Source organism: Tympanuchus pallidicinctus, unplaced genomic scaffold (genome assembly GCF_026119805.1).
Source record: "Tympanuchus pallidicinctus isolate F22 unplaced genomic scaffold, pur_lepc_1.0 scaffold20, whole genome shotgun sequence".
NCBI lineage: Eukaryota > Metazoa > Chordata > Aves > Galliformes > Phasianidae > Tympanuchus > Tympanuchus pallidicinctus.
In genome coordinates, this window is record NW_026294722.1 from 3,863,617 (window position 1) to 3,880,946 (window position 17,330).

Genomic DNA, 17,330 nt, shown 5'->3' on the forward strand with positions numbered 1-17,330 from the left:
TGCAGGAAGAGGTAATATCTTTTATTAGCCTCTGTGATATAGTTGGAAAAAAATGGCAAGCTGTCGGGCATACAACCCCTTTCTCAAGTCCAAAGCAGAAGCCATGTAAGGCCGTCACGGAAACACAGTTGCTCCATCATTCAGGGATCGCTGTCTGCTGCAGCTCAGCAGCCTCGTTATCCTGCTTGCCTTCACATTCTTCCACAGCTCGTCAGCATTCAGGTTTCCCTCTGCCTCGCCATGAATTCACAGCTCCAGCAGCCCACACGCTGCCTGCTTCACAGGAACTGGCACTGGGGGCTGGAGGAGTTTCTTGGTGGCACATTCAAAGTCCCAGTTTCTGTGTCTGGCAGCTCAGATGGAACAGCTCCACTGCGCCAGCATTAAGCTTACACCACACTGAGAAAAGGCTGCACACCTTTGGTCAGGGAGAGCCGTGCAGACCTGAGCATTTTCAGCAAGAAGTGATGAAGAGCACGCTCACACGCTGCTCCTGCATTCTGCAGACCGTGGGGCAGCGTCATTCACCCACACACAGATCTCGAGGCCCTCAGTCACTTTCTAACTGCACGGTACTTAAGAGAACACACACCTACATCCAAGCAAGAACCTCCAGGTACAGCGAATGCCCAGCTTTCAATTGAGCTCTCGTAGGACTTCCTGCCCCTATCAGTTCTTCAGAGAAAAGCCTGCAGTCTTACACACCTCAAAATTCTACCACGATGCTAAGGGATCATCTGAGTGAGCTTTAATCTGGATTTGAACATCTCTTCACAACGCTGCAATTTTTGTCCTCTAGCACCTCAGACCATTTGGTCTATATTTAGTTTGGCTGTGCTAGACTGGCCAGGAGACAATGCATCTTTAGCCAACATAGCTGTGCTGGCACAAGCCAGAGAGGCAGCAAAACAGCAAGAGTCATTTGCCAGTTAACTGGTTCCCCAAATAGAATGACTTCAGTTATAAAATAGCAGAAGGTTTAATGCTCTACCACACACAGAACTACTTTAAAGCAAGACAAGACAAATATCAGCATTCATCTAAACATCACGACAGACCTCCGACACGCTGGCTTGTGGAAGTCTCATATTATTCAACATGACTCAAACTTAATATATTGTAAAAGCCCAAGAGACAGCAAACTGAAATCAATACTTGGGTGTACAAAGGCAAGGCAGCTCTTCCAGGCGCGCACAGCCCCGCAGGTTCAGAGTGTCCTTTAAGAAAAGCTCTCTTGGAACGAGACTGAGCCTGCTAGCAAGAGACAGCAGTCAAATCATGACTTTTTTTTATTTAGTTTAAGTACACAATGTTTGTATGCAATATAAAAACCTGGTTTAGTCTTGGGAGACTAAGATGTCTAGATGTAAAAATGAGGCCACGGAGACTGCGTGGCTCTGTGTGCTGTGCCTCTGCCATCTGCCTCAAACGGAGTCAAACCACTCAAACGATAACGGAGCCAAGTGTGGCTGTTGAGACCGAGGGGATCCACAAACAACTGCTCCTCCTCTGCACGCCAAGGGGCAGAGCAGGACGTGCTGTACTCCTGCTATCACAAGGATGCATGTCAGCATCGGAATCTGTCCGAGAAGTTTGGAGATTTGGGCATAGTCAGCGGCTGCTCACTGGGCTTCACTTCTACGCTGCGGTATCTGCGGATTGGGTTTGCCTTGTGAACCTGGAAAACCAACGTCAACGTGAAGAAATGGCTGCAGTTATGATGAAGCTGAAACGTGCAGGCAAGCATCTGATCTGCCCTGGTCACTGGAGTGAGGCACGAGGGGAACAAGACACCGAGGCTGTGGGTTTCACTAGGATTATTCCACTCCACACGTGTACAGCTCCAAAATCAGTTCTCAGCCACCTTTTCAGTTTTTACTTTTAAGCTGGGACATCAGTAAGGAGGCTGTGACAGGGAGACTTGAAAATACAGTCTTAAAGCAGCTCAACATTGACATTGGCTCATTTAGTACACTCACACATTCCTTTGGGTCCCTGTTTAGAATGAGTTCACTTACCAGCTCTTGTCTTAGCTTAGCAATTTCTTCCTTTTCACGTTCCTCTTCTTGCTGTCTGACTCGTTCTTGAAGCTTCTCTCTTCTGGCTTCTAGGTTTGCCAATCGCTTTTCAAACTCCTGTCGCTCTTTAGCTCTTTTTTCTGTTGCCAGCTCAAAGCTTTCAGGAACTACAGAACCAGAAAGGCTCTCTAAGTTTAGAAATAGAAGGAATAACATTGGTGCAAAGGCAGTCAGGTAAAGCAAAGCAGTACTAATATCAAGAAGCAGCCTCCCTGGGGAGAGCTTCATGTTGTGAGGGTAGTTAGTAGACACTTCTGGGGTTCCAGGGAAAAGCTTACAGTTCAACATGAGTAGCACTAATGCAGACAGTGCCCATGCCACAGGTGTTCTCACAGGAGGGAGCAAGCACACAGTGGTTAGAACAAACAAGTTTCTGACTCCTGTACCCTATGAAGTTTCTAGCTCCACATAAACTAAGTTGTAGATGCATTCATCTCATTACAAATGGGAAGAAAAGACTGACAGCTGCTGCAGAATTGCCATCTGTCTCTACAGGGAGCTCCTTGCATACTGTTTACCCTTGTCCCAAGCTAGCACACACATCAATCATCTGCCAATTGTAGCATAGCTGTTAAATACAGCTGCCATGTTGGCGTGGGCCAGGGGGGCAGCAGAGAGGAAACTCCCCCACACTCCCCAGGGAGGCAAGCTGTTAGGGAATTAGTTAAGTGCACAGCACCCCTGGCTGCACTGATAAAGAAAGAGGCGTCAGCCAGCCCAAGCATCACTAATTGCATCAGTTCTGTGTTACAACCAAGCCTAGGTAGCAAGTACTGTACCTGATAGCATCTTATTTTCCTTTTTAGGCACAAAAGGCTCCTGGTACACCACTACATTGGGACGAGCTTTAAAACATGCTGCCTCCTTCTGCTTTTTCAAGTCTTTTTCAAGCTGCATGAGAAGAGAACTCATCAAGTGCCAGGAATAACAAAAACACCATCTTTCCCCCCCCACACAGAATTCAGCACTCCAGACACTGGAAAAGCCAGCCTGCCTTCAGATTGGATCACTTGCACAGAAAACATTATTAAAGCCAAGAAGATGTGTCACTTGTTGCCTGCCAGTTACTTTTGGGAGGGAAAAAAAAGCTCAAACAGTTTCAGATCACAGACCAGGATAATCTTCAAGTTTCCACTGCAAACTTGACTTGAGAAAAGCAATATATTATTCATACATCAATAAATCCTTCAGCACAGAGATGGTCAAAGGGATTCAGCAGCACATAGCTGCTGCTTAGCAGATACCCCACAGCTGTTCATGCAGTCATGGGAAGCCCATCACCCACTGTAACGGGTGAAAGAAACCCAAATCACCAGTCCCTTCTTCACAATAAAATCCCATGCCAAGTACAGAGCAATCCATTCAACTTACACCCTGATCTCAAGTGCTGAAGCCGAGCTCAACCCCAGCTACTTTCAGTCTGCTCCTATCTGTTACCTTTGTTATCTTACCTGCTGTTTCCAGCTCTGTTGCTTGGCAGCTCCCCGCTCGTCAATCTGTAGATTGAATGGCTCAGGCTGAGTTGGGGTTTTGACCTTCTTTTCTGGCAGCTTCACGTGGTCAAAATAAGGCAGAGGTAACGCCTTGAACTTTGGCACCTAAAAGAAATAGCTTGAAGTATTCCTTGTCCCTTCTGCAAACACATAAAGCTTGGGATGCTTAAGAGACAACAGCAAGAAGCAAGTCCTGCAACAAGCTTTCTATTATGAGGTGGAATACAGGGTGCTTTCTAGCTCTTACCTCCTCCTTCTGCAATTCTTCTATTTTTTTCTCTTTCTGTATTAGCCGCTCTCTGTCACGGGAATCAAAAGAGAAGGGGCAAACTTCCACATGCCTCTGTTCTGGCATTTTAGGTTTGAAAGGCACTCCGTAGTGTGGCATAGGGTGAGCTTTGATCACAGGGGCAACCTCCTTTTCCTAAAGTGATAGCAGTATTAGGATCTGACGCACAGCACTCTGCAGCAAGGTTACAACTCGGGCCCCAGTGCCTAGAATCCCTGTAGTAAGGGTCAGAATAACTTCAAGAAAACACTTCTGATACCACAAGAAAGTAATAAACCAAGTAGCACCAATATACAGGCATGGTTGGACAACATTTGATGCCTCATTTGGCTCTTAATCCAACTCTGGGTGCATATAATTTGAACCATCTCCTTCAGTAACCGGAGCGAGACAGCGACTAAGCTGAAAGGGAAGTGCAATATCTGTCCTTCTCAAATAGAGAAAGCCAATATCCTTTATTCTCTGGAACTAAGCAGTTTACTTTCCCCATTTGCAGAGGCAACTCATCTAACAGCCTAGGCAGTGTCCTCATGTTTTAAAAATTCTGCTCTTCCCCAAGACAATTCACTGTCTGTGAAATGTAGCAGTAATTCAATCTTTAGCAAAGAATGGCACCAAGAAAGGTGCCCACGGGGGGACTGCCCAGCAGGAGGAAAGGGCTGGCCAAACCAGAGCATCACACCAACCAGCAAACACGGCAGGATGACTGAGGCAGTCACCACGGTGGAAGAGGAAGGCTTCACAACAGCACATCCACAGTTACCTTCTCTTCATCTCTGCTAGTCATTCGGGTTCTGCTTTTCAAGGCAAAGACTGGAGACTTGGGTACAGTAACAGGAAGCACTTTCTTCTCTGGAACACCCTGTTCAAGACAGGCAGTAAGGAGTCAACTCCAATCAACAAAAAAATGCCACAGATCAGCAGTCATTGCATTCATTGCTGTCCTTTGTTCTTACTCAATGACAGACAGCATTTACTGAAGACAATTAAATACACAATGAAACATAGCTGAGGACACTTTGAAGCTAGTTGTCACCTCAGTCCTAATTCCTGGGTATTATAAACTCACCACAATGTCCTCCAGGATTTTAGTTGGACACGGCCTGGAATGAAATTTGAAGTGCTCCTCTTCCTGCTGTTTCTTATTCTCACGGTCCTGAATTCTTTTCTCTATTTCCAACTCAAAGCCAATTGGCTGTGTGAGTTCCTTCACTGGGGGTTTCTTGGGCAGGATTGGCCCACCCTCCAAAATTTTGTGATCCAGCTCCCGTGCTTTGAATTTGTACCTACACAGGGATGATAAACAGTCACCTACACATTGCATGCAGCTCCTAGCAAATGGCTTCTCATGGCATAAGTCAGCTGCACTCAGGCTGTGCCACATGCATGCATTGCTTTGTGTGCAGCTCCAGTTGGCAACTCCTTGGCTTTTGGAAAAAGCAAGACTTCAAGGACCACCTTACAGATTGCATTCTTAGAAATCCAAAATTTAGTTCACAGGAGAGTTTTAAGCTATATGCAGATTATACATTGGTGCTATATCAGATTTGCTTTACTAATCATAAGCTGCACTCAGCAACCATCTCTTCTTGAAGACTCTCTTCTTCAAAATAAGTTGGCTGCTTTTATATCCTTGCATTAACTACCACAGGATTGTGCACGACACCCAGAAGAAGCTGAAGTGTTTTTATGGTTCTTTCACACACACACAAAAAAGGGGTCTTAAGATGCAGTATTTTGTTCCAGTGACAGGCAGTTCTCTCAGAGGATCAGAACCAGCCTTTACTTACTGTTGAATTTTCTCAATCTCCTCTGCTTCTAGTTCTGCTGCACTCTTGCAGGCAACAGGTCTGAAGCGGTGCTTTGTTTGAAGCACTGGTGTTTTAGGGTTGGTAAGTCGAGCTTTCGCTGGCTTTGCTGGAGCTGGGCCTAAAATTCAAGTAACAGAGCTGAGCAGTTAATGGCAAGGCCTGCAACAGACAGACTGCTTGCCCAGCAGAGCAAGCAGAGAGTCTCTGTGCAGTTTCCTGGCTGTACGTGTATGGGTTTGCTTACCTTCATCAGATTTCCTGCTCCTCAAATGGTAACGAGAGGGTGTGCGTTTCTGGAATGCTTCAACCTGCTGAGCAAGGGACACGTACTCTGATGAGGTGTCTTCCAGCTTTCTTTTGCTTCCCGTGGACAGATTGAAAGGTTTGGGGACAGTGGGTCCCTTTGGCATTCGCATCTGGAGAAAGAAACAAGACTGCAGTCATTCTGGCCATTTAACAGAACGATGTTGTGAATCAGAGAGAGAAGGAAGCTGCAATTTCTTCCCCTTATTTAAAAAGGGGACAACACTTCATGTGACACAAATCTCTGAGCACTCATGATAGCCATACCAAAAACTGCACAAGGGAGAAGACTGAAGCATAACATGTAGCAGCTAATAGATCCAATACTGAAGGGCCCAGCTTTGCAAAAGCATCCTTTAGCATCTTGTGCAGTGCAGGCACCCAGTAAGCCAACAGTTACATACACACCACTCTCACCTCTAAAGAATTTACCAGCTGAGAGATACCAGCAGCACGTGTTGCAAAAGCAAAACAAAGGAAAGTAGTGTGCAGAATTACTCAGCTGAGTGCTGGCAATACTCAGGTTCTTACTGGAGAAGGAGGATGCTTCCTCAGCACTGCTGCAAAATCCACTTCCTTGTACTCCTTCTCAGGCTGGCTTTCCACATGTTGCTTAATTCTATTCTCTGTGCAGAAATGGAAGTCAACTGGCTTCGTTACTTGACCAACAGCTCTCTTCACAGGTTGTCCTAGGGAAGAAGAGCATGTAAGGACTGGAAACCTTTTGGGGTGTGGGATCAGAGGAAGACTTTTTTGGGAAGGGAAAAAAAAAACCAAAACAAGAAACGTTCCCTAATATCTGGTGAAGTTTTTAAAGAACTTATTTAGAATCTTTCAGAACATGACAAAATAAAACTTTGTTTCCAGGAAGTTTAAGGAGAAACAGACATAAAGCCACCTAAACCATAACACATAGTACAAAGTCTGGAATGCTTGCTTTCCAAAAAATACCTGCACAGCTTCATGCAGCACCCTCCTCATGAGCCCAGCACAGGCTCAGCTTGCAGTTCAGCTGGAGCTCACCTGTTCCAGCAATAGCTGCCTTTAGGGACTCCTCATTCTTCTTCCGCAGCTCCACGACCTCCCGCTGCAGCTGCTGCATCTTTTCCAACTCCTGCTCCTCTGTACTCTTCAGCTTGCCAGCAGTATTGGTCCTCCTGCAGAAGCACAAAGACTGAGATATTCCCTTCCCTGGTTATGGGCATATTAGTGGACAGGAACATGCTCATCTCTGAGCTCACTGCAGAAGCACCATTCTTCCTACAAATAGATTATTTAGAAAATACCTGTTGGGATTTTGTTTCCTCTGCCACCCCACACAGCCATTTGTGGCAAGCACATTTGATACAACAACTTTTTTTCCCCCCCAAAATTAAAGGGAAAGTTTTCCTTTGCACAGGAATAGTGGGTGAAGTATATTTCATGGTAACGTTGTTGCCTTGATCTCCTATTTACCAGGTGCTATGCCATGGCACTCTGAATTGAAGTTAGAAACACTACAGCAAGGATTGTCACCTAAACCAACTGTCACGGGCAAAGACAAGCTTCAGGCACAGCAAATGACCTACTTTAACATTGTTGGCGTGGAGGGCACGGTCAGTTTGTTTTTCCCTCTTGCTGGGGACAGGTCAGGATGATGCAAAAGCTCCTTCTTTGGGGATCCATCTGTCAGCTTCTCCTTGCTGCTAGAACTGAAGCGACGAGCTGTTAGGGCAAATCCCCGACTGCCAGGCTCTAAACAAAAGATCACCTGCAGCTCTCACCATCCCACACAGCATCCCAACACCCAGTGAGTTAAGATATGCCAGATGGGCCTTACCTCACCACGGGCCCAGGCACAGACCGTTTAGTTTTCCCTGGCACCCTACGGCTGTAGAAGGGAAGATTATTTACTGCTTTTCCTTCTGAGGAGGTAAACGTGCTGTACTTCATCCAGGTGTGACTGTTTGCAAAACTGGCTTTGAAAAAAAAATATTTCCTGGCCCTAAGCTTATGGATAAGTAATATCTCAGCAGCTAAGCAAACCTGATAAATATTTTAGCTGTGACTCTTCCAACACTTACAACTAATGGTGACCTCCTGTCAGACAAGTGAAGCCAAATTCCAGCTAGCTGACAGACACTGAGTATGTAATAAAAAGCTTCAGATTCCCAAGCTTATTTCATTCACACCTTCACCATCAGAGCACTGAATTCACGTCTTACAGACATTTCTCCTCACCTATGAGACCACTATCCAGAAGCCAGGCTTTGGTCTCCTGCCCCTAACCTCCAGAACAGCTCTGAGAACCAAAGAACCCTGCCAGCCAAGTGGAAATCCTTTTGAAAGGAAATATTTTCAACCTCTTTCTCAGCCCCAAACAGAAGCTCTGATGACATACATTCTCATTTTTTTCAGGGGTGGAGCCTCTTCCTTGTTAGCCAAGGCAGTAGCATTTTTCTCCACTTTCACTGCAGCTGGCTGTTTGCGTTGCTGTGTTTTCCTCTGCTTTGCAGCTGGTCTTCTGCCCGCTCTGCAGTGGAACAGAAAGCAGAGGTCAGCTTTCCCACCAGGTCCAAAAAGATGTGCAATCAGTACAGCACCACATCAGTGCCTCCTCCACTCCAACACGCTGTGTGCTTAATCTAACGGGCCAAATGCAGCACAAATGACTTAAGTTGTCAATCCACAAACATAAGTCTGTGGTGTATACAAGTGTACAGAACGCCTTGATTCACATCAACAAGTTCTGCCCAACTCATAAACAAAGAAACTTTATAAGTCACCTCAGTTTCAGATATCCTCACATTCCAGAAGCTCCCAGTGCCACAGAGTCTCATTTGACAAATGTGAGACACTGCAATGCATTGCCACCCCTAGAGATTACCCTTCCAGCTTAGCAAGCAGATCAGCTATCCCAAAACACAATCCTTGAGCTAGAGAGCATTAGTCCCTCAGGACAACCCCAGAACAGCTAGCACTGCAAACACTGAGAGTAAGGACCTGCTTAATCACACTGCTATCAAGCTTCACACAAACTAAATACTAGTATTTCACCTTTGAGGGGCCTCAGCAGGAGCTTTCCAGCTTGTCAGGGATCCAGCAGTACTCTGAGGAACCACACTGCTCTCTAATACTTCTGCTCCATCCTCTTCACAGCTTTCATCTGAGAACAGCAACACACATCAGCTTACACACACACACAGTGCAAAAATGAAGCCACAGGAGACTTTGCTACACAGCAATATAAGAAGATGCTTCCAAAATAGCCAAACTGAGGCTTTTCCATTTCCCTCGTGAAAAACAGGTAAAATTTATCCCCTCCTCCCCACCCTGTGCCAGCTTACTCTTTGTTATTCCTTGTGATGTGAGAGGAAAAAGAATGAGAGGAGGCTTTGAAAAAGCAGGACTGTTCTGCAAGACCTTTGCCAGATTTTCTGCAGGAGGGATATTCTCCAGGTTGGCTTGCTGGTCTGTGAAGAAAAGGAAGGAAGACTTTCATTATATACACTATATTTGAAGTTCATAACAATACCTCTGAATACCATTACGATGCTATGATGAAATCCATTGATGAATGATGCAGTCAATAGCAACTCATCCACTGGCACAGAAGCCAACCAAGCATCACAGCAAGCCCTCATCCAAAGAGGAAACAAACCAAGGAGTTGGAAACAACTTACCAAACCAGGAGTCTGCATTGTGCACATCATCATCGCTTAAAGTCGCAAAGTTGATGCAGGGGTTTGGGACATCGAAGGAGTAGCGAGACCCTGAGCGAGCCATCTTCACACTTGGGAGGCCTCCACCCGCACTGCTCAACCCTGCAGACAAGAATTGTCACCTGTTACACCAGATCCCAGCACAGGTGTCCACTCCTGCACTCTTACTAGAGACAAAGGTATCTTTTGGTACGTTTTCCCATCTTGCAATTCACGGCCGTAGGGCAGGAGGGCTCACAAGCAGCACAGGTTTGAAAACATCAAGGCTAAACTGCAGAAGTTCTCTGTGTAGCTGGCAGGGCTAGAAATGTATTTCCACAAGGAAGTGAAGCACAAAGCTTTTTCACACAGTGACCCATCTGCTCTTTCCTCCCCCTCCACACACAGCAAAGGGGACTTCTTACAGTTACCAGATTTGATGCGCAGAGCAAAAGGCTGACAACCAGGTGGATTCCAGAGCACAGCACAGCTCCGCCTTTCTCCCTCTGTAACACTACAAACAAGAGCCAATAACACAGAGAAGCTGATTTCCAAAACAGAAAAGAGTTCTGCAAAGCATTGTCATAGAGCAACAAGCAGGAAGAAGTCAGAACTGGGTTGCTGGCAAGTCCCATGGAACTCCGCTGAGAGGCTGGCCAGGCTGTAAACAAACCAAGCAGTAGGAGAGTGTCAAGATCAGTCCCTGCAGTTAATTAGGAGAGCAATGACAGCAGAAGGAGTCCTTATGTCAACAAGTGTTATTAAATACAAGGGAACAGGAGTAAAGGCAGCAACTAAGTAATAAATCTGCAAATTGCAACCACAAAACCTTTTTGCAAAGGCCTTTTTTAAAAAAAGGAATGATTTTATAATGCCTCACTTAGCCACAAGGCAAAGCCCTGGAGGATAAGTCATAAAACACTCCCAAAGGAAATCCCCTGAACCTTGCTTTTTGGAGTCCAACCAACTCCAAACCAAAGTATTCACATCCCACAAATTCTGAGGCGTCAGCCATTGGTCCAGGCAGAGCCCACACAGCTCCCTCTAGGCAACAAGCTGCAGAAACTGGAGCTTAAGAGTAAATAAAGCAGCGCCTAGGAGGTATCACTGCTGCCTCTAACCCGCAGGCTTACACCTTCCAAAGGAGCTGCACTGAGAAGCCTGCAGTGCCCCAGCACAGCTATTGTAAGGGGAAGAATGCCATCACAGAGGCATCACCTCCACGACTGAAGGTGTCAAGGTAAGACCCAAAGAAGGCAAACGGAAGGATCTGAGCCAAAACCAACCGTAATCGAGCTCAAGACACGGCTGGAATCGAATGCTTTCCTACCACCCTTAATCAAGATAGGGTTTCTGTCAACACTACCCACTTTTTTAAAAATCAAATGCGTCATCTGCATTCTCCCCTCACCCCCCGGTCAGCCTGAGCTGCAGGGATCGTGTTTCACAGCTACTTGTTTCCACTGCTCGCTGCTGCTGGGCTGCAACACCTCCCACAAGCCAAATTGCTTCCAATTTTTTGCTGCATAAAGCCTGTGTTCTTCCACGGCTCAAGCAATGCAGGAGAGCCTCAACACTGAGCCCTTTTCCTCCCCACCCCGGCCTGAACACATCAGCCACAAAAACAAGAGCGCAGCAACACTGTGGTTTCATACTCCAAGTCTTTTGCATGGTACAGAGCTGTTCTGAACGACCCCCATAGAGCCTGTGCTTCAGTCAGGTGAGCTCCCAGCACCCTGCTCATAACTCCCTACGCAGCCCCCAAGTCTTAGGCTAAGGAATTGCCAGCACAGGGTCACAGAGCCCTGCAGGGACCCACAGCCCCATCCTGCAGGGTGGCTCACAGCACGTTTTGTGCCTGGTTCACACCGCCCTGACTCCAGAACAGCAGCACAGAGCAAAGATCCAGTGCCCTCGCTTTCAAGAGCAGCCCAAATTCATTCGGTGAAAGTGACTGCAAGACTAAAATTGTAATTCTCTTCCTAGTTGCAAACTGACCTGAGTGACGTAAATAAGCTACACATAGACGTGACCCCATCCAGCTTCTGTACAGAGCAGCAAAGCCATATCTGCGAAGGTGAACAGGCCATGGGCTTCTCTACACGTCAGGTTGCTTTTGAGTAACTACACTTCGGCACGTTCCAGAAGAGTGCCTCAGCCTGGTTGGGATTAGTTGGCTTTGATAAAGGATTAAGCTAAATTGGAACAAGCATTCCTATCCCAGAATAAGACTGATCCAACAGCAAGCGCAATGGGTATTTTAGAATAACTTCACACCTCGCTCTAATCCAAATTAGCTTTAAAACGCTGACATGATTGCATCACGGATGTGCTCAGTGTCTTTATCTCATTGCAGTTGTGAATTTCTTGCCAGAAACGTTTTGGCTGCATGAGGCCAGAGAGGAGCAACTCGGGTGACACCTGCACAGCGCTGATCCGGCTGCAATACAGCACCAAGCATGTGCTAAGAGGATGCTTCAGCTACACAAGTGTGATCTGACCACAAGAGGCCCCCCTTTGGAGGGGTTCAGTGTTGGGAGAAGGAGGGTGCAGGGAAAATCTGTTCTTCCCTGCTCCTCTGATCCATTTGGAACACCATCATATGACAGTTCACCATTGTAGCTTCATAAGCTGCAGACGTTACTTCCTCTAAGATCCTACTAGGTTTGTGTAACATCAGTAAGCACACAGGCATTGTAAAGGACGATCAATAAGCGTACAAGAGAAGTTAGGATAGTAAGGTTATCACGTTGGAAAAGATAAGCAGAGATAAATGGAAATGCTCCTCAGTGTCATAGGCTCACAGTAAACCCCACGAGGAGCAATCTCCAGAAAGAGATCCTTCCTCTGTGGCAGTCAGCACTTAAATGGGAAGCCTAGGAAAGCTGGAGCCAGGCTCCACCCCTTCCAATCATACAGGTGAATTGCTTTCAGCTGTGCCCCCACAGCTGACTCGGTGCTCACCTCAGGTGATCAATCAGAGCTTCGGGCCACGATCCAACAGTTCCCCTACAGTTTGGAAAGACAAAAAGAACCCAAACGTACCAGACGTGTGAAAAGGACATCCTGAATTCCACTGGGAACCAAACAGATCCAACTTATTCAAACAGGAGTAAGCAGGAGCAGCCCCCTTAGGGCTGAGGACAACACACAGCCATTTGCTGCAGCGATTCCAGTGCCTTTTGCTGTCGAACTCAATGCTGACTGCCATTTAATCACAGAACGCTGCACAAACAGGGCAACTCCTTTAATTCAACCTGGCGGCTTTTTCATTCTCCTAGAGCACAAAGCTCCCCATGATAACCCAAAGTTCCCAGGTGCTTTTCACTGGATAATATATAAACTGAGCTGCTATAAAGGCATGGAAACTGCTTCTCCAGAGATACAATCCTGCCACCAAAGGCTTGGGGGAGGCTATCCCCCCACACAGCTGCCATGCAAACTTCCTCAGGGGGATGACAGCAGCCAGCAACACCCTCGCTTTCTCCTGAGCAGGGGTGAGAATTCTTGAATTCTGGATTTGCAGCTTCTTCTTTAGTTTCATCATTCAAAGCGGGGGGGAGTGGGGAGGGAGGAAAAACACGCTTTTCTGCAGCACAGAACCGACATTGAGTTCACTGCCCTCCCAAAGAGCAGTGTTATTATCCCATCGTGTAATGCTTGGATTGAGGCAGAGAGCCGGGCTGCAGGCAGGAGGAGCCGCACACAGCAGCCCGAGGGGAGCGAGGATCCAGCAGCCTCTGCCCTACAGCTCGCCTTGGCTGTTCCCTTTCCAACAGCCCAAAATAGAGCCCGGCCACCTCACACTCCGTAAATGAGACCCCACAAACTCTGGGAGATGGCACGTTCTAAGAACAGCCACCGAAGGAACCGAGCGTTATTTTTAGGCGGGTAACCTCTGCTAGGTATTGGATAAACTGATGTCCAAATAAAAAAAGAGCCGACGCGATAGCACTCCGATACCGAGGCACACCCCCCTTTCCTGCTCCTTACTGTTCTGAGGACTGAGATCCCGTTACAAAGCAGCAAAGCCCTTTTCCCCCATTTCAGGCACGCGTTTCTCCTCCCAGAGCCGTTCACAGCGCCGGGCCGCGGCCTACTCCCAAATTGTGGCCAAAGGGGTCCAGAGGAGAACAGCGACCCGGGACGCCGTTACCGAGACGCACTCAGGACGCGAGGAGAGGCCGCTTCACCCCCGGTTCCCCTCCGCTCCCACTCACCTCAGCGCCACAGCCGCCGAGCGCGGAACCTCCGCCCGCCGCCGTTAGCGGATTTCAAACTGGGCTCGTGTTGTCCGAATGGACCAATCAGCGCCTAGAGCACGCCCTAGCTGCGCGTTGATTGGGCGGGCTGCCCAGACGCTGAAGGACCCGGATGAGCAAGCTCGCCCCTCCCCACCTTCCCTCCTCCCCCTCCCGGGGCTGCCAGCAGAGGCTGATGGGAAATGTAGGATCCAAAGCACCGAGCCCCGACCCCAACATCAAGAACAAACAGCAACTCCCATAATGCACAGGGAGGGAGGGGTCTGGCCAATCAGGGGAGGCGGAGCTCTGAGGCAACCTATCAGCTGCTTGGAGGCGAGTCTCCCGGACAGGGCAGAGCCGTCCGGCTGGTCTGCGTCCGGCTCCCGCATCCGCCCTCTGCCGGGTCTGGGCACGGTCAGCATCCGCGGCTGCACGGCGGTGCTTTCTTTCAGGCTCTTAGAATTAAAGGAACAAGGCTCCAGAGCCTCCAGACCCGCTTGACATCAGCAGCAGCAGCCGCCTTGCTCCTTGGCTCGTTCCACCAAGACGCTGCGGGCAGGAGATAACATCCCTAGCTATTTCTGTAGCGGCTTAAAGATCTTTTGGTCGTGAGTCACCAGCGACTGGCTCGGCAAGATGACAGCGGGGGTGTTTTGTTCTCCATACAGCTGCCAACAGAACCACGGTCTCATGGGCATTGCAGAACAGAGCGATGAGCACTCAGTTCCTGTGCCATTGCTGTGTTACGGGTCACCGATACGCCTGGCTCATAGCTCCCATGAGCAAAGATGTCTGTCTCACTCCTACTGCAGAGGCTCTGCAGGGGTAGAAACGGTACACAGTGCAACAGCAGGGCTGTCGCCTTCCTGCTCTCCTTGCTATGCTGTATCTCTCAAGAGATGACAGGTCACCTGATTGCAGGATCCAGGAAGGATCCCACATTCAACTCCCCACGTCCGAAGAAGTCACAGCCCCGCACCAACCCCTCACATCCCACACAGCTCTCCATGGCCGTGGGTTCAGGCAGCCACGTCAACCCTGTGCCACATCGGCTTCAGGCCTTGCCCCGGGTTCACCTCACCTCTGCAAGCACAGCACCGAACAGCAGTGCGGGGCACAGGACAAGAGATGCGTGAAAGGCGAGAACTGCGAGCAGAAGAGAAGCGGCTGCCACCAGGGGACGCCCGAGTCCAACCGTCCTCGGCGCCGTTGCGCTTGCGCACTGGCACGGTTACCCAACGCTCGCTCGCCCCGAGGTTTTCGCGCATGCGCACCGCTCCTCACTCAGTCTCGCGGCGTTGCACGCATGCGCGCTGCCCCCTCCCGTTCTCCCGCCCCCCCCGGCTCGGCCCAGGAGCGCGGTGGCCGCTCGGTGGTGATGCGGCAGGAGACCAGGGACTGCTGAGCGGGCCGAGACCCGGCGGGGCTCCCGGCCACCCCGTGCGTCGTTGCCGGTTGGGCCCGCGGAGCGGGGTCTGTAAGGGCCCGGACCCTCCACCGACCGCTGAGGTGAGGGGCGGAGCGGGGCAGGCCGTGAGCGACGCGCGGTTCCGCCAATGAGAGAGGCCGCTCGCCGGCCCCGCCCTCGCAGAGCTCTCGCAGCGAGTGATTGGCTGACGGCGAGGGGCGGGCCGCGTGGGCGCGTGCCCTGTGGCGGCCCTCGTGCGCGGGCCCCGTGCGGGCGGCCCCGCCCCTCTGTGCGTCTGTACGGCGGCCGCGAGGGGCCGACGCGGCGCTGGGGGTCGGGCCGCCCCTCCCGCAGCCTTCCTGGGGTCGACGCCTTTCCTCGTGGGTACCGGAGCCGCTTCCCTGAGAAAGCCCGGCTGTGGACAGGCTGTGCGCCGAGGCCTCCCCTTAGGACGGGTGGGAGCCCTATGACCGCGGGGCTGCGGTACCCCAGGATCTCCATTCCGACGAACCCCGCGGCTCTCAGTCCGGCCCCGCCTGGGCTGCGGTACCTTTTGTTCCCGTCTGTCGGGGCCGAGCTGCGGGCCTGTAGCACTGCTGTCCCTGGGGATGTCACGGCTCAGAGCCGACAAACCAGCACAGCGGTGCTTTGTGCACTGCCCTGCAGCCCTTGCCCTTACCTGTGACCCAGTCCTGCACTGCTCTGACTCACTGACAGGCTTTGGCACGAAAAGAAGGTTACAGAGAAACACCATTGTACAGCGCATAAATTATTGAGCACTTAACACACCGTCACTGCGAGCAGAGGAGCGGCCCTTGCTTTCTTCATAAATCATACACTTCATTATCTGCCTTTTGGAGAAGAAAGCTTAAATCTCGGTTCTGCTGGAATATCTCTGCAGCCGTGGGACCTCCCAAACTGCTGGGGCTGGCAGGGCTGGGGGTACCGTGGGAGCACGGAGCCTTGGCACTGAGCAGCAGGCAGGGAGGGAGGGCAGGGGGGGGTGGAGTGGGGTGGGAGCACCGTGGGAGGGCCGGGGAGTTGCCTTCTCTCAGCGTCAAATTACTTTAATCCAACTCTCTCCGCCAGAAGCCGGAGCAAGCTGAGATTTCCCAGCCCAGAGCTTTCTCTCCGCAGCTTTTCACGGGTGGGCGGGAACAGAACAGTGACTGTGCTTTCTGCAGCCCTGCCTGCCCACTGCTACGGGTCTTAGGGAAGAGCAGCCCCTCCAAGCTTTCCTCGCAGACCCCAGGGTGGGCTGAGGGGGGGATGCGGGCTGGCAAGGAATGCATTGCATGGAGGGTGCTGGGGTGCATGTAGGGACAGAGATGCTTTGTGGGGAGGAGGGGCAGCAGAGTCTGTGCAGAGGAAACAGAGCAACTGAGCGTAGAGACCTCAGGCGGTTTAAATAACGTTACAAACACCCTTTATTTTCACAGCAGCGGTGGTTTCACCTGTGTGTAGTTGCTGGAAGTCTTTAGAAGACTTTTCTTGGGGTTGTTTCTGTTCCTACCTTATTCCTATGTATGCTTCTCACGGTACTTTCTGGCACCTCAGTCCTTTCTCCCACTGCAGCCACGTGGACAAACCTCCAAAGGAGACCCCCGCACCTCTTACCTGCTGCTTTTAAAGGACACTTGGAGCCTTTCTCCCTCCCATTTCCCTTCGCTGGGGGCCGTTTCGAGGGGCACGGGGCCGGGGCGAGCCCCCGGGGATGCGAACGGGAAGCGGTGCGCTGCTGCCCCGGCTCGGACACCGGCGGTCCCGTTGGGCAATGCCGGCGGGGGGCGCGGCCGGGCCCTTTAACGGGAGGGGCCGGGTGGGGGCGGTGCTGCCTCCGCCTCCGCGGCTCTCCGGGACTGACGGAGCGGAGCGGGGCCGGGCCGCCCGCAGCACCCGCAGCTCTCAGCCTCCGCCCGGTGAGCCCCGGCTCTGCCTGCGCCCGGTGAGCCCCGGGGCTGCGGGAGGGCTGGGATTGACCCCATGGGGGCTGGGGGGGTGGGTCACTGTTCTGTGTGCGGCGT

General features: G+C 50.5%; 2 protein-coding genes across 9 annotated transcripts in view; one reads left to right on the forward strand and one right to left on the reverse strand.

Annotated features, from left to right (window-relative positions):
- TPX2 (TPX2 microtubule nucleation factor) lies at positions 1-17,054 on the reverse strand. 6 transcript variants are annotated; one of them, XM_052683768.1, is made up of 18 exons: positions 16,924-17,054; positions 9,637-9,777; positions 9,301-9,426; positions 9,011-9,119; positions 8,355-8,486; positions 7,794-7,844; positions 7,543-7,665; positions 6,998-7,131; positions 6,506-6,663; positions 5,916-6,087; positions 5,651-5,789; positions 4,930-5,146; positions 4,624-4,722; positions 3,819-3,995; positions 3,530-3,676; positions 2,858-2,969; positions 2,019-2,206; positions 1-1,678 (listed from the first exon to the last, which is right to left on the reverse strand). In XM_052683768.1, exons 2-18 carry the CDS (start codon positions 9,737-9,739, stop codon positions 1,568-1,570), a joined length of 2,298 nt encoding a protein of 765 aa, XP_052539728.1. In that variant the 5' UTR covers positions 9,740-9,777; positions 16,924-17,054; the 3' UTR covers positions 1-1,567. The 6 variants fall into 6 exon arrangements, with proteins under 6 accessions (XP_052539728.1, XP_052539723.1, XP_052539722.1 ...); XM_052683763.1 differs by lacking the exon at positions 16,924-17,054 and adding an exon at positions 14,980-15,004 and having other exon boundaries at positions 2,019-2,185; XM_052683762.1 differs by lacking the exon at positions 16,924-17,054 and adding an exon at positions 14,980-15,004.
- Positions 15,239-17,330, forward strand: part of BCL2L1 (BCL2 like 1) — a 17,784-nt gene continuing 15,692 nt past the window's right edge. Inside the window, exon 1 of one of the 3 annotated variants that reach the window (XM_052683823.1) lies at positions 15,239-15,407. The gene's annotated coding sequence lies outside the window, so the exon portion shown is untranslated. Of the gene's footprint in view, positions 15,408-17,127; positions 17,252-17,330 lie in introns of those variants that run through there. The other 2 variants (XM_052683821.1, XM_052683824.1) reach the window with 2 other exon arrangements.

Bases quoted from the DNA above. Each gene is read 5' to 3' on its own strand.
- TPX2 (XM_052683768.1), bottom strand. From the start codon at position 9,739: ATGGCTCGCTCAGGGTCTCGCTACTCCTTCGATGTCCCAAACCCCTGC. The intron at 8,487-9,010 runs GTGAAATACTAG...GTTCCACTGCAG, and splicing joins CCTGCTGAGGCCCCTCAAAG to AGCGGGCAGAAGACCAGCTG. The intron at 2,207-2,857 runs GTACAGTACTTG...TTCTAAACTTAG, and splicing joins GGAAAATAAGATGCTATCAG to AGAGCCTTTCTGGTTCTGTA.